This window comes from Fundulus heteroclitus, chromosome 12 (genome assembly GCF_011125445.2).
Source record: "Fundulus heteroclitus isolate FHET01 chromosome 12, MU-UCD_Fhet_4.1, whole genome shotgun sequence".
In the NCBI taxonomy this organism is placed as follows: Eukaryota; Metazoa; Chordata; class Actinopteri; order Cyprinodontiformes; family Fundulidae; genus Fundulus; species Fundulus heteroclitus.
In genome coordinates this window covers 693,536-708,759 of record NC_046372.1, presented here as the reverse complement: position 1 = coordinate 708,759, position 15,224 = coordinate 693,536, and the positions used below count along the sequence as shown (strand labels likewise).

The 15,224-nt window shown below is 39.9% G+C and overlaps 1 protein-coding gene across 2 annotated transcripts in view; it reads left to right on the top strand.

The window, feature by feature from the left end:
• homer1b (homer scaffold protein 1b) overlaps window positions 1-8,287 on the top strand; it is a 36,361-nt gene extending 28,074 nt beyond the window's left edge. For both annotated transcript variants that reach the window (XM_012861327.3, XM_012861326.3), the window contains 4 exons: window positions 5,400-5,556; window positions 5,772-5,882; window positions 5,984-6,064; window positions 7,682-8,287. In XM_012861327.3, coding sequence (XP_012716781.1) covers window positions 5,400-5,556; window positions 5,772-5,882; window positions 5,984-6,064; window positions 7,682-7,873 — 541 coding nt within the window. In that variant the 3' untranslated portion in view covers window positions 7,874-8,287. The remainder of the gene's footprint in view (window positions 1-5,399; window positions 5,557-5,771; window positions 5,883-5,983; window positions 6,065-7,681) is intronic.
• Window positions 8,288-15,224: the final 6,937 nt, after the last annotated feature.

The following is a 15,224-nucleotide window of genomic DNA, read 5'->3' as shown; positions in this document are numbered from 1 at the left end:
GGAGAAATTGTACAAGTAGCAACAATTACATTGGGGGAAACGTTGGAAAAGTTGAAAGCATAACTTTATGGACAGGTTAAATAGCTGCTTCTGAGGAAATCCCAGTTTGAATCCCGTCGCTGTTTCAAAGATATTATGGCTTTAAAATCCCTTCATTTTATTTGAATAAATGTACAAAATCATCATCATCAACAACAACAAAAACAAATACCCTGTAATCCGTTTTAGCTCCACATGCTTTGTTATTTTTTAAAAGTACAATCACACAGAAAACCGCCCGGTAACAGAGCATCCTCGCAAAACGATAAATCACCTCATCTTCACTCAGGAGTTCAACAACATATCAGCTTCTAACTTACCCACCATGTGCCTCTGTCCCCTCTGTCCTCAGCCAGATCTGGTCTCAGATGAGCCCACCCCGCCCCCCGAAAACCCTCTCAGACTCTAGCAAAGCATCTCAGCATCTTGTCCCTTCGTCTCCCGTCTCCCTCCGCTGATGTCCCTCTGCTCCCTCCGTCTGTCTCCATCCTCCCGTCTTGACGTCTCGCGTGCTCTCTGCCTCTCCGAGCTGCTGTGTGCGGTTTATACATTGGCGGGAGCGGTGACAGCGCCGCTGCGTCCGAGTGTGTGAGCATGTGTGTGTGTGTGTGTGTGGTTTTGCATGTGCATGTGTAGGACGGGGTGTCATCTCCCTCGTATGCGTCACACATGCAGACACGCTTGTGGAGGGGGGGGATGTTGCGTAAGGACCGAAGGCGAGCTGTAGGAGTTCAGTGGGAATTATATCAGGGTTTTCTCTGTCTTTCACACCTCACAGAGTGGGTGTTGTGGCTCAGCGCAGGGCTGCCGCAGTCTGAGAGGAGATACAGTGTGTGTGTGAGTCTCCGTGAGAGGATGGAGCGTAACTGAGATTATATTATATTTCTGCCATAGAGTCTCTGCTGCTGTTTTTTTTTTTTTTTATACACAAGTCAGTCAAACTTAAGTTTTACGTTTCACAAATTCTCCTGGAAAGATCAGACGATAAATGGGAGATATTGTTGTAGGAGAACCTGGACCGGTGTGCTAGTCACTCTTCAGGGCGTTAATTATGTCTTTTTGCTTTCTTTAAGTGGAAAGTTCTTGCTGGCCTCAAAAATTCCCTTCTTTTTTTTTTATTTTATATGTGAAAGTATTTTATTTTTGACCTGCTCATCCGTGAACTAAACACTCTGTATTTGAAAGAAATTAAAGTGTATCCTATCTTGACAATAAGGAATCTGTTAATCAATGTGGGAGGTGAAACATAAAGAGGTGGCTGGCACGTTTGCCTTGTTAGAAAAAGTCCATACGATTTACTACAAGTTTTGGGGGTTGTTAGATTCCCATTTCCTCTATCAAATTATTTTCATCTTTCCTCAGCAGCAGAAAAAGGATATAGGGCTCTCTTTTTAATTAAAACTGCTTGCTGTATTTAGCCACGTTTAATGAATGACTGTGATCAAGTCTGCTTTAGGGCAAAAGTCACTGGATCTTTTTGTCCTACTTACTATAAATCAAAAGGAACGCAAATAAATGTGGTTCATAAAGACCAATATTTAGTATAAAGCCCCACATTTCCCATTTTAGGAAGATTTTGTCAGTGAAAAAGTCTCCATTAAAGAGCTGGAAAAGTATCCCTCTGCACCCTGGACACCTCTGGCTAAGGCTTTCTGTCACATGTACAGGTGCATTATGATGATTTGCTTAAATGTTATCATGGATTAAAAGAGGAGTCCAGCTGCTTTTTTTACCCTCTTATCATGATGACTGACAATAGATGCACACAAAGTCGAAACTTTGATGAACTTTATGCCTTCTGGGACTTATGCAGTTTCTTTGTCAGTGCTTTGTTATTTTATACTTTGAGACATAACTTTTTACCTGGAAAAATTGTACGATGAACCTATTTTAAATGCGTGGAACAATGTTTTAATTGAACTGGTATGGATGTGAATGTGACTTTATGACTGGATCGTATTGGGAGGTTTTTACACTGAATTTGGGCTGAAGTGGAAATGTTTGTAAAGTCCCTAAAGATGATATTTCTTGAAATTTGTGACCTAAGTTGAATTAAATATAGATCAACATTCATGCTGCCAATTCATCATTTGCTTTTATACAGGCCATAACATAATACTAACACCACCGTGCTTCTCTGTGTGGACTTTCCACTAGCTTCCCGCTAGACAAGGTGGTCCTCATCTGTTACGTGACTATTCAAATTGTCAAATATTGACCAGGTTTTTTTTATTTTCTGCTCTATAACAAAGTTTTGTTAAACAAAGTTTTAGAAGTGTGCTCTATTGAGCTTATTGTACGGCCATTTCAATAGTCCACCCAACAGTACTACACCATTCTCCACATATGTTGGCACCCTTGATAACTATAAGTAAAAACTTTGAGTCAGATTAATCTTGTGCTGTAGTAGCTGAAGAACTGGACAGACGTCTCAAAAAGGGGCTTGTTTTCTTATCTAACTTATTGCTTACCCACTTTGTGTGGTGGCAGGATAGGAAAAACAGGCATGTTTTAGCAAAAAGCTATTTTCTTGTAGCCACTCTTCCTATCATGAAGAGTGGCTAAGCAGCCTCTGTGTCACATTATATTTATAACCCTGGGAAGCAGAAACGAATGGGTTATTCATTAAAATAAATAATGGTAAATTAAAACTGCTTCAGCTCCAATCATTTTATTCTGATGTGTGCCACTAATTGCACATTTGTAATAAACAATTATTTCTTAGTAAAGTATTCTTCTCCCAAATAAATATATACACTCAAATTAGTGGCTATTTTTTTTCTTTTCAATTTTCTAAGTGAGACTAAGCAGCAATAATTAAAGAGGAGGGTGTTTTTAGGGTTTTTACACACGTCCTTACAACAAGCATCAGCTTGGTTAGATGCTTTACGTCCACTAAGTTGAAGATTCAGCTTTATCTTGATGTCGTTTGTCTTGTTGGATCTTGTTTAACTTTTGGTTGTTTCCACCTGTGAGCCTAGATGGGTTTTTTTTATAACCGCCTTTCTAACTAATTTGACCATTCATTGGAAGAGTTACCCCACTCTATTTTCCTACTTAGACATAATACAACTATTAGCCCGTAACCACTTTGTAATCATCTGTTACATAAATCATAATACACATGATGTACCTTTCATCCTATCTAGTTTTCTTGCTGTAAAACAATAACAATTATCATTCAATTTAAAGGAACAATAAGTAAAAATTACACCTAGTGGTTAAAATCGGAACAGCAGATACACGGTGCCTTTCACGGAGACCCACCATTTACTCAACGGTCCGTTGTTGATCTGAATTTTTACTTACACAGGACAGGTCTATGATGTTGTATATTGTTCTATATCTGGTCTGCTTCTCTTACTGGATTTCATGTTAGCAGGCTGCTGCTCTTTTGCCAAAATGAAATACCAAATGATGCGCTCTGTTTTGGGAACCCTAGGAGCGTTCACATGATTGGCTGAGGAACCAGGAAGTAAACACGTGCTACACTGTGAACCAAAGTAGTTCTGGACCGTACCTCTAGGTTTGACAGGAGAAAAGAGGACCGGTTGTTTATAGAGAATGTTCCATCTCAAGTGACAAATGAGAATGATTTAGGCTGATTTTACAGTAAATACCTTATAGCTCCTTTAATTGAGACCCTTTTATTTTTACTTGGTTGGATTTATCTCAGTTGATTCATTCAGAGTCGTTTATCACGTAATCTACACATCCGTAAGAAGCTCCAGACTCCAAACAGTCTGGGAATAACAACTCATATTACAACCCATTAGATTTACAGTTGCTTTCACTTTTGAGTGCCAAAATGTCTCAAAAGTGCCCAAAGATAAACTTTTGACTGATTACTTGGTAACAGTAGGTATAATTAATCTGATCTGACTCAAATCTTGATTTGTAAAGCATATCCTCAAACACCTTTCGGGTGCTCCTTGTTGCTATAATGCTGTGATTGTTAATTTATTATTAATAATAATGATAATAATAATAATAATTATTATTATTATTATTAGTAGTAGTAGTAGTAGTAGTAGTAGTAGTAGTAGTAGTAGTAGTAGTAGTAGTAGTAGTAGTATAATCACATGAGCAGCTAACGTTTTTTAGAGGTTTGCTCACATTTCAGCCAATAATTACATGATGATTCTGACTAAATTCAAATAAATGTCAAAGGCTGAAACAAAAGCAGAAAGGTAAATTGTTCTGCTCTTTATCCTTACCTTGATGGAAAGGCAGGGAAAAAGAACTACAGTAAAGTAACACAGTGTCATATCCCAAACCGGCCCTGCTGTTCCTTAAAAAAACTTAGTTTGGACATTTTTAGAAACAAGAAAGAACGTGGACCAAATGGACAGATCATACATGGAGCTGCTGAGTGATTTGTACTGTTCGCAGTGTGAATAATCAGCTTTTTCCAAAGAGGGGAATCAGAGAGGGTTTTTATGTCTGGCTTAAAAACCCTGCAAAGTCTTAATTGAGACTTTGCAGGAGATAAACTGATCTACTGGTCAATGATCATCCAGACATCATAGTTTAAAGGTTCTATATCATGCATTTTTAAGCCTTCCAAACTCAACTGTAGGCATATATATACTGTATGTATATATATATATATATATATATATATATATATATATATATATATATATATATATATATATATATATGTATATGTGTGTGTGTGTGTGTGTGTGTGTGTGTGTGTGTGTGTGTGTGTGTGTGTGTTTGAGGAGATATATCCTTTGGTACTTAGTATTCATTTGTTATAGTATATTAGTTGTGTTTTTGTTTTTTGTGCTCATTTTTTCATCCCGGAAGAAGGACGGTTGTCTTTACTCTGACGCCACCTCTCCCCATGTGGGGTCGCCCACATGAGGCATTGATACAATGCTTCTGCAGCATTGTATCAAAAAAGAGCTGTTGCTGTGCAGATTAGGTGCTAAAAGAGCCACTTTGTCTCAACTTTGAGCAGAAATGTTCACAGGAAAGTTGATGTTGCTCAAGCAGCAAATTCACAAGGATTACTCAGACATGCATGAATCAAACAAAATATAATTTTGGCATGATTTTGATGAAGGACATAGTTCAGAAAAGTTTGTTTTGCATGATATAGGCCATTTCAAAGCCCACTTAAGCCAACTCTAAGCCCTGGGTTGTGTCACCAAATGATGTTTAATACAGCTGCCCAATGAACTGTAGCAAAGCGGAGCTACTTTCAAACATGTTTGTGCTCATAACTCAGTCAGTGTCATTTTGTGTATTCACAGCATGAGGTTCAGAAAGCTAAAGCTCACAGCTTACGTCCACAAGCACCTAATGCTGTCTAATCTAAAACGCGCTCCATACATGTCTGTGTTCTTCAGCCCGGCCATGACAAAGCACTGGGAGGCCGAGCTGGAAGCACTGAAGGGGAACAACGCCAAGCTCACGGCGGCCCTGCTGGAGTCCACGGCCAACGTCAAACAGTGGAAACAGCAACTGGCTGCCTATCAAGAGGAGGCAGAGAGACTACACAAGCGGGTGAGCAAAGGGAGCGCAGGGGAGCTAGTTGTTTTTTTTTTTTTTCATGTGTGATTAAATCATTCTGATCAAATAGGAGCAATCGTTTAGGAGGGACGCCGTGAAGTCGGGATGAAAGGGAGAAACAGATGAGACGATGGGAGGCCAAAGAACAACAGACAGACTGAGATCAGGAGCCCGGTGACTAAATCAAGATATCCGTCTTGTCCCTGCAGGTGACAGAGCTTGAATGCCAGAGTAACCAAACCCCGGTGATCAAATCCCAAAAGACTGAGCTCAACCAAACCATAGAGGAGCTGGAGAATGTGCTGCGGGATAAAGAAGAGGTGCGTTTCTGCCAGAGCAAAGGAAGGAGATATCTGGATAGGTTAATGCCCAACGCACCCACGGTTAGCTCACACATCCTGCTGTGTTTCTGCCCCTTCAGGAAATGGAGAAGTTGAAAGAAGAACTGGAAAACATGAATGACCTCATGGAGCAGAAAGACACGCTGACTCAGAAGCTTGAGGTAAGCCTCTCTTTCCTCTGTAACATGCAGCACCTTGTAAAGCTAGTGATACTGGCCGAACGTTTACACATAGGGCTGGACGATAATTCAATAACAACATATATCGATCAATAGACATATATCGATGATAGGAAAAAAAGGGTTGATAAAAATATTAGTCATTACATCCTCCCAACCAATCACAAACACAGACCCAGAAACCAAGCCCCGCCCACTTCAAAGAGTTCAGAGAGCACATGTTCTTTTCTTTTTTAAAAACTAGCAGTTTTGGTAAAAAGTTGGTTGAATAAAAGGTTGAGTTTGACTTACATGTTTGTGTGTTCTGGATCTAAAAATAGGTCGCTAAGCAGCAGCATAAAATGGTCAGGGCTGCACTTAAAATATATGTTTTGAATTTGTTGATAATTATCGATATCAATCAATATGATTTTATATTTTATCAATATGCTTTTTTTTCTATATCGTCCAGCCCTATTTACACATATTGTCCTGTTACAACTGGAACGTTGATGTTACTTATTGGGGTTTTGTGTGATGAACCAACACAAGTTGGTGCATAGTTGTCAAACGAGAGAAGATGTTATCAAAGTTTTTTTTCAAATGACAAATGTAAAAGCCTGCCGTACATTTCTATTCTTCAGCAGAGACAGAGACACAAGACGGATTCAGATAATTAGGAAAATACAGGGCAGTCCTAGAAGGGCCCATTAGTAGCTGCAAAAAAAGTTTGAGTCTGGGGTGGAAGCTCACCTTCCAGCAGGACAAAGAGCCTAAACAGGAAGCCAGAGCTACAGTATTCATGTGTCAATAGTTTATGTTGGTCTAGAATCTCAATAAACTACATTCTTAATTTTTGGTTGTGCCATAATGAAATGTGGAAAATTTCAAGGGCTATAAATATTTTTTAAGGCACTGTATCCAAGAGTACCATACTGCAGTGGCACACCACTGGAAGATACTCTCAAAATCACTGAAGTCATCACAAATCCCTCCTGAAATTGTCGGAAGTTGCTTCTGAAATCATCAGAAGTCAATTTCAACCGGAAGTTAATGACGAGAAGTTAATGACAAATTAAATCCACTGACCTTACCCATCCGCCAATGTTAGGGTTAGTTAGCCCTTGTAGGAGGGGATAAACTGCAGGTGTTAAATAAACTGCAAAAACAGAACTAAAAATAAGTAAACTTTTCTTGAAATTAGTGCATTTGTCCTTGATTTGAGCAGGTAATCTTCCAATGGAAAGAGTATTTTTACCCCTAAAATAACATAATTAGATATCCTGCACTTGAAATAAGTTGATGGAGATGAGTTGTTACTATTTTAAGTGCAAAAATCTCATTCCACTGGCAGATTATCTTATTTACCTGCTCAAATAAGGTACAAATACACTCATTTCAAGAAAAATATTTTTAGTTGTGTTCTTGCAGTGAAGATATTGAATCATACTGCATACTATACAAAGAAAAAGAAATGTCCAAACTCTCCGGTGTGAACCCCCGGCCCTGCAACTGCATTTGGGTGCCTCCCACTGTATCTTACAAGGAAAAAAAAAAAAAAAGCTACCCCTCTCCTTATAACATGTACACACACCGATGACTCTGTGTCGTCCTCTGCAGGAGACGGAGCTCCGCAGTCGAGTGCTGGAGGAGCAGCTAGCGGGAGCCGAGCAACGCCTGGAGGAGAACCAGGAGGAGCAGGAGAATTTCAGGAAGAGCCTGCGGACGCTGCTGGAGCTGCTAGACGGGAAGATCTTTGAGCTGACGGAGCTCAGAGACACCTTGGCTCGTCTCATAGAGGAAGCCAGCTAGAGACCGACGTCTCAACCTCCACAGACAGAGCCATATGATGATTTATTTACAGCCCCAGCACACAGACCAAGCCCACCCACCAAACCCCCTCTCCCCATGTACCCTCACCCATCTGAGACACTGCACTGCCCACACTTACTCACAGTTTGAACGCGAGGGGCAGCTCATCCCTGGTTTTTACCTTGAAGGCATCAGGTTCCTCCTGCAAGCACTCCTGTAGATCAACGCGATGCAGGGACTACCTCAGCTTGCCTTCTGATTGGCTGTCGTACCCTTGGTCAAACTGGTCCGAGCTCAGTTGTAGAGATGCCACACACACACAACAGAAACTGTGCCTCAGCGCCACCTGCTGTCTGAACCGGAGAGCTGCACCATAGTGCGGCGCATTAACTCAAACACACACACACATACACACACACATTGCACATTATTCCTCTCTAAACCGCCCCTCCAGGGGGAAACGTTGAAAGTCATGTGGAAATAATTGCTGTTAAGACTTAAAGAACTGCGCCAAAGCTGCCAAATCCCCTGAAAATGTTGTCCTCTAACTAGCAGATGCTTTGATCCAAAGTGACTTACTGTACAGAGACGTTTTGAACAGAAGAACCCATGTTTGAGCTCGGGCTGCCAGAGGAATGTAACCGGGTAACTGCTTTGGCATTGCTGCACATCCCCACCCTGGATTTCCTGGGCTGCTGGGAAATGGAGTCATATATATATATATATATATATATATTATAAAGTATAAACAATATTTTTTTCTAGCAGAAATGAAGGACTTCTGTATGGCCCCCCCCCCACCACATTTTGTGTCCCCTACAAAACCGTACATGACCGATAAGCAATGAATCTTCCAGAAGGCATTTACCCAGGCATCGCGTACACAAATTTTCGTGCTATAGCTGAAATGAGAAATCTCGTATCCAGACAGCTTCCACCATCGCAGTAAACCCGACCTGTCTTCCTGCCAAACTCAGTGTGGCGTGTGCGTCCTGAATGAGGCTTGACATGATTGTGCGCACTAGCATAGGTGCATTTCAATAAATTACAATATCGTCAGAGAAGTTATTTTATTTCAGAAATTCTATTTAAAAAGTGGAACTCATCGTCATTTAGATTCATTACACACAGAGTGAAGCGTTTATTTATGTTTCTTTTGATGATTATGGCTCACAGTCAATGGGAACCCAAAAATTATGTTACTCTGAAAATGTTAATGTTACATACAACCAATAAAAAGGATTTTTAATACAGAAATGTGGACAATACTGAAAAGTATGTCCATGTGCTGTACCTTGTATAAATTCACTAATTGGTTGGGCTTCCTTTTGCGTGAATTACGGCATCAGTGCAGCGTAGCATGGAGGCCATCAGCTGGAACCACAGGTTGCTTTAATAGTGACCTTCGTTTTGTCCCCCTTGTTGGGTTTGGGCTAGATAAAGCCCAGAAGATTCTCTGGGGTGGGGGGGTGGGTGCTGCAAACACAGTGTCCCATGTGTGCAACATTGAATTTAAAAAGAAAGCAATATTTGGTATGATACTATATTTCAAGTGCATTCACCACACTGCTTTAGTCCAGAGTGTGGTTGGGACATTGTATAATGGATAAAAAAGAACATCGTCAGGAAATTGTGTAAAAATCTACGTTTTTATGGTTAGCTCAATAATCGTGATGCACTTAAATATTTTACTTACATTTAAATATTTTTTGCTTCTCATTTTTAACTGCTCCTACAGCACTTTGAAAGTGCTTTACAACTAAAAGTATTATTATTATTATTATTATTATTATTATTATTATTATGCAGCCTTATAATAAAGTCAGTATTGATTGTTTTGCCAGTGTGGACACGAGCGAAGTTCTACTGGAGAATCCCCCCAACAATCTGAAATTTGTGCCTCTCAGCGGTTCCTCTAGACTCTCAGATCTAGAAGAAAGAAAATGCTAAATCTGTCATCTGAAAAAAAAGGGCTTTGTGCCACTTTGCAACAGCCCAGTCCTGTTTTCTCCTCAGCAGGAGAATTCTGATGTTTTCTCCGGTCCAGGAGGAGTTCAACTCAAGGAGTGACACTTGTAGCCCATATATCTGCATATTGTCACTCTTGAACTTCTGAATCCAACTGCTGTCCATGCCTTATGAATCTCACCCCGCCCTTGATTATGATTTACTCAAGGTTGCGCGTTTTCTCCCTGTTTTCCCACGCTGCTTTTTTTTTTTACCGTACTCACAAGTCGGATCTCCTGGGATCCCTGTTTAGAAGAAAGCAAGAACATCCCCAGAAGTCGGGATTTCAACCAGAACATGTGGAGGTTGCTGGGCCGCCCTGACATGCGAGCCCTTCAAGGACTGGGATTAAAGGGAAAGTTTCCTCTTCTTCAGTTCAGAATCCAATATGGCTGCTGCTGCAGCTGTAAAACACAGTGATAGTTACAGGTCTAATGCATTCACTGCCAGTTCTGACCATTTGTTTCTCACTAAACCAGAGTCATACATAGTAATGCACATATACATCTTCATTTAGGGCTTAAAGATATATATTAATATGTTATCATCGTCATCCTAATGCTAACAGTAGTTACCACCACAACTAATAAAAAACACCCATGATTTTCTGACTTGTAGCACCAGGGTCCAATTTCCAAGACAAATATACAATATATTTCTACTTTTTCCTTCCTCTTAACTTCTCATCAGTATGATTGGAGCACTCTGAACAGACAGCTGTCAAATCATGTAGTTTTCCCAATGATGGTGTTGGCTTTAATATGGCCATATCATGTTTCTTCAGTAATATATATTTTCTTATTGTTTTATGTTAAAAAAAAAAAAAAAACTCAAGTTTGGATTTTCATTATTTGCCAGCCATAATCATCAAAAAAAAAAAAATGTATGTTTGAAACATCTGAAACGCATCTATGAGTTTCACTTTTTTGATGGAACAACAATAACCTTTGGGTGATACTCTTGATTTATTCAAATTAATCTGTGCCTGTTGTGCTGTTGGAGAGGCCCACACACACACACACACACACCCTCACATCCCCCTCAAACACACTGAGCAATACCAGACAGGCTCTATACACAACACCTCTGTCCAACTCTATCAGGTTCTCTACTCAGCGGACCCGTCCTGAAGGGTCAAACACAATTAAGCTGACGTCCCCCCTTGCAACAGAGAGCGTACCAGTGACCGCATTACTGTGTGGCAGCCCTGCGTGGTCCGAGTAGTGCAAACCGAAGGGCTTACAGAGCGTCATCCTCATGTCTGTAAATCTCCACCCTCAGTGAAACTGGCCACTGATTGTCACTCCTTGCACAGGTGAATATTCAGCCGTTCTCAGTTTATATCCTTCTCCTTTCTTTCTTTTTCCTTTTCTTTTTTTTTTTTAGTAAAGATATAATACGGATGATATAAATATAACGACTCGACTTTCTTACTCTTGCCGGTGTTGTAAATGAATGGATGGACAAATCAAAATGCGGTAACACCCTGCAGTGGCTTATTGTTGTGTATTAACCCATGAGTGGAAGCCTCTCCTTTCTTTTTTCTTTTTTTTTTTTTTTTTTTTTTGTATATCGGAAGATTCAAAACACAATGCGATAGCACGGTGTTACAAGTTTTATACTTTCACTGCGTAAAAGCAGCTCTAATGCAGGCGGAAAACTTCAACTCTCTTCCTCCAAAGTGAACAAACCTCCGCAGAGCCGTATCTCCACAAGGTGCTGCTGGTCTTATTACGAACCGAGGGCCCCTGTTTGCACTGTTATTACGCTATTGTAACGTGTGCGCTATGATACGCCAACAGATTTGCATTTAGCATTAGCACAGTTATATTAGGTAGATAAATGACCATCTGTAGTTAGTTACGCTGGTTAATACACTGGAATAAGACTCGGGTCAAGGGGGGAATGTTACTTGTTTTCTTTCTGATGTATGTGTCGAGTGGAGTGACAGAGATGAAATACTTTAATATTAATGCTATTGTTAATGAATGCCTTTGTACAGTAGTGGATAAAAATGCTTTTCATTCTCCTGTTTTTTGTAACTTCTGGTATTTCAGTGTAGGTATTAACATTGTATTTAGAGGTATGAGAAGACTGGCAATATTTTTGACTATTTAAAGTAATTTTGAACTCATGACATTAAAGAGGTACCTCAGGCTTACCAGATTTTTAGATTGGTGATGTTTGGGTGCTTGCAGGTGAAAGGGTCTTGCTGAATTTGATTGGTGGGAACCGAGTCGGGGGCCACGCCTGGTGAATGAACGCACCATCAGGGCCCCGTTCTGTCCGAGGGTCCCCCCGACATGCTGATGCCTGCAAACGATGCTGTGTTCGGCGTCTGATTCCAAGAGTCCCATTCAGAGCTGCATTAAAGGATTATTTTACCCAAATCTGGACTTCATTTAACTCTGGAATTAGAAATGAACATTTCTTGAACTGATCAATGCTGGACTGTATTATTCTACACCGAACAGATATCTTTTTTATTTCATAGTTTGAAATTGTGTATCCTTTATTCTGTTTGCTAAAACTCACCAGGGCCACTTTAGACTGAGACAAGCCTAAAAACTGCAACATTTAGACTGGTCTATCTGGAGTTATTCCACCTTTGTTCACATAAGCTTAAAACACCGCCCTGATGTCTGAAACTTTGAACTTTTATTTATTTATTTGTAAAATCTAATTATTTTAAAGTTATTGGCTTTCTTAAGGGGCTAACTATTCAATCAAGAACCTGCTCCAAACTCAGAATTTAGCACCTGTAGAGGCATTAGGCGTTTGATTATTTTTTTAAACACAATTACTGCCGAACCTTTAATTTTTCCATTTTTCTCCATTACCATCGTAAACTTAATTGTATTTTATAAGATAGTTGAACACGGCAAGGTGCGTAATTGTGGATTGAAAGGTAACGATACATTTTCAAAATTATTCAGAAATTAAAATCTGAAAAGAGTGGTGTGCCTATTAGATTTAGCACCTCTGACTCTAGCAATACCTTCTAGAACCACCTTGTGCTGCAGTTACAGCAAAAAGTCTTTTCAGGGTATGACCCGAGCAGCTTGGCATGTATACATTTCAAAAGTAGAATAATTGTCCGTTCTTTGATGTTTAAAAAATCAATCTTAGTCAGATTAGACAGAGTGGTTTCTCTGAATGGCAATTTTCAATTATTGCAACAGATTCTCACTTAGGTCTGGGCTTTGACTAGGCCATTCAAACATATTAATGTGTTTTAATCTGAACCAGAACACTTGTAGCTCTAGCTGAATGTTTAGGGTCGTTGTCCTGTAAACCTCCGTCCTCTGCCCAGTCTCAAATCTTTTGCAGCTTCCCTGTCACTGATGAAGAGAAGCACCTCGCAGCATGATGCTGCCACCACCATGTGTCACTGTGTGCCGCCGGCTTCCTGCCACACTCAGCATTTTGACCAAAAAAGTGGAGTTTTGGTCTCATCTGACCTATGAGGCTGAAGCTGAAACAACACTGAGATTTCTTTTTTTTTTTTTGGGGGGGGGAGGGGGGGAATTACAAGATTAAAGTAAAAAAAAAGAAGTATAACAGCCATTGTTGATTAAAGAAAATAAATTACTGATCCCAAAGTTAGATATTTTCACATAAAAAAATCTGAGATTAATTTTACATATTTTTGAGAAACATTTTTCTGTTTAGTTATGTTTTCTAACGATGAATAGCCGTGCATTTTGGAGAAAAAAAAAAGGTTTTCCACAATTAAAGGGGATACATTTGCTAAATTAAAACAAGTATATCTCTGACATTGTAAAGGCATGAATTTGGATCATCTTTTGGATTAAAATATGTGGTTTGTAACCGGCCACCGAGTGAACAAATTAAAGGGGCGTGAATATTTTTGCCATGGCAAAGTAAACGATTCAACAACATCTCTGCTTTTTTGCAATGATTTATTTCAATGCAGGGGGTGAGGTTGTAAAATAATAATAAAAAAAGATCAGAATACATGAAAATGACAAAAGGACAAAAAGAAACGGTCTTAAAGGTACGCTTGGAACAACCTGTGAACACTCAATAAGGTGTAAAAGCAACAGCGACATTTACTACGTTCATTGTATAAGACCAGCGATCTAATCGTCATCCGTACAGATTTCATCCCCTTTCTGTTTTTGTCACGTTGCACATGACCTCAACAAAACAACTGGTGTTAAGACAAAGGATCGCATTTGCAACCTGCATGGACAACAGGAGTCTACAGAACATGTTTATAAGAAAAGTCATCACGAAACAATTTGGCTGGAAAGAAGAGAAAGACAAAAACAAAAAAAAAAGAAAACCCATCTGCTGATAAGCTGTTTTAGGGTTAGTTACAGGTAAAGGTAAGTAGAGATGCACCGATCCAATACCTGCATCGGATATCGGCTCCGATATCGACCAATTAGCTGGATCGGATATCGGATGAATGATGCAGATCCGACGTTCTGATCCAGTAATTTCTTTTTTTTTTATTAATATCACACACAGCAATACAGCTACAGCGATCTAGTCACCTCAATGCTACGTTTGCAACGTTGGTTCCGTCGTCACGCAGAGCAGCTAGTGATGAACAAACAGAGCAACATGGAGCCAAGCCCGCAATTTGGGAAACATTTCAAACCTGAACATTGTGAGGGGTGATGATATAGTTGGTAAAATCAACACCACAAACATTGCAAGGTATACGGCTCATTCATTCAATAGTAGTATCGGCTCGGTATCACGTATCGGCCGATATGCTAATCGGATTGGATCAGAAAAAAACTGGATCGGTGCGTCTCTAAAGGTAAGTTTGCCATTAGAGGAACGTTGGCTGAGTCGAGTTAGTGACTCTGCCGCTTCTTTTCTCCACAGGTAAAGAAATACCTACACATTAAAACAAAAAATGGGTAAAAACATTACGCTGCCGTTAATAAGCCTGGTAAGATCTGAGTTAAGCTAAGGATAAGGGCTCAGGTCAGGCATTAGAGCTTCATCTCATGCTACACGATAAGGAGAGGAAGAATTTTGTAACGATAGCTAGGACAGAGACGCAGCAGGATTTCAGGGTTGCTCTGCCGGGAAAATAAAATAAGGAACATGGGTTTTTCAGGCATGAATCTAATTAATCTCCACAAACAGGTGAGAGACTGATGGAAAAACAAAGGACCCTCCGGACGGAGGGTTCGAACAGCTTCCCCCGCGTTCAGGGCTGTGATGATTAACGTCAGATCTGTTCAGTGTACCGATCTTCTTATCTTAGCTTATATATCTGTGTTTAATGTCGGCTTCAGGATTCATTCACGAATGAATTTTAAAAGAAAAAAAAGTACAAAAACGTTGCATCAGAGCTGTT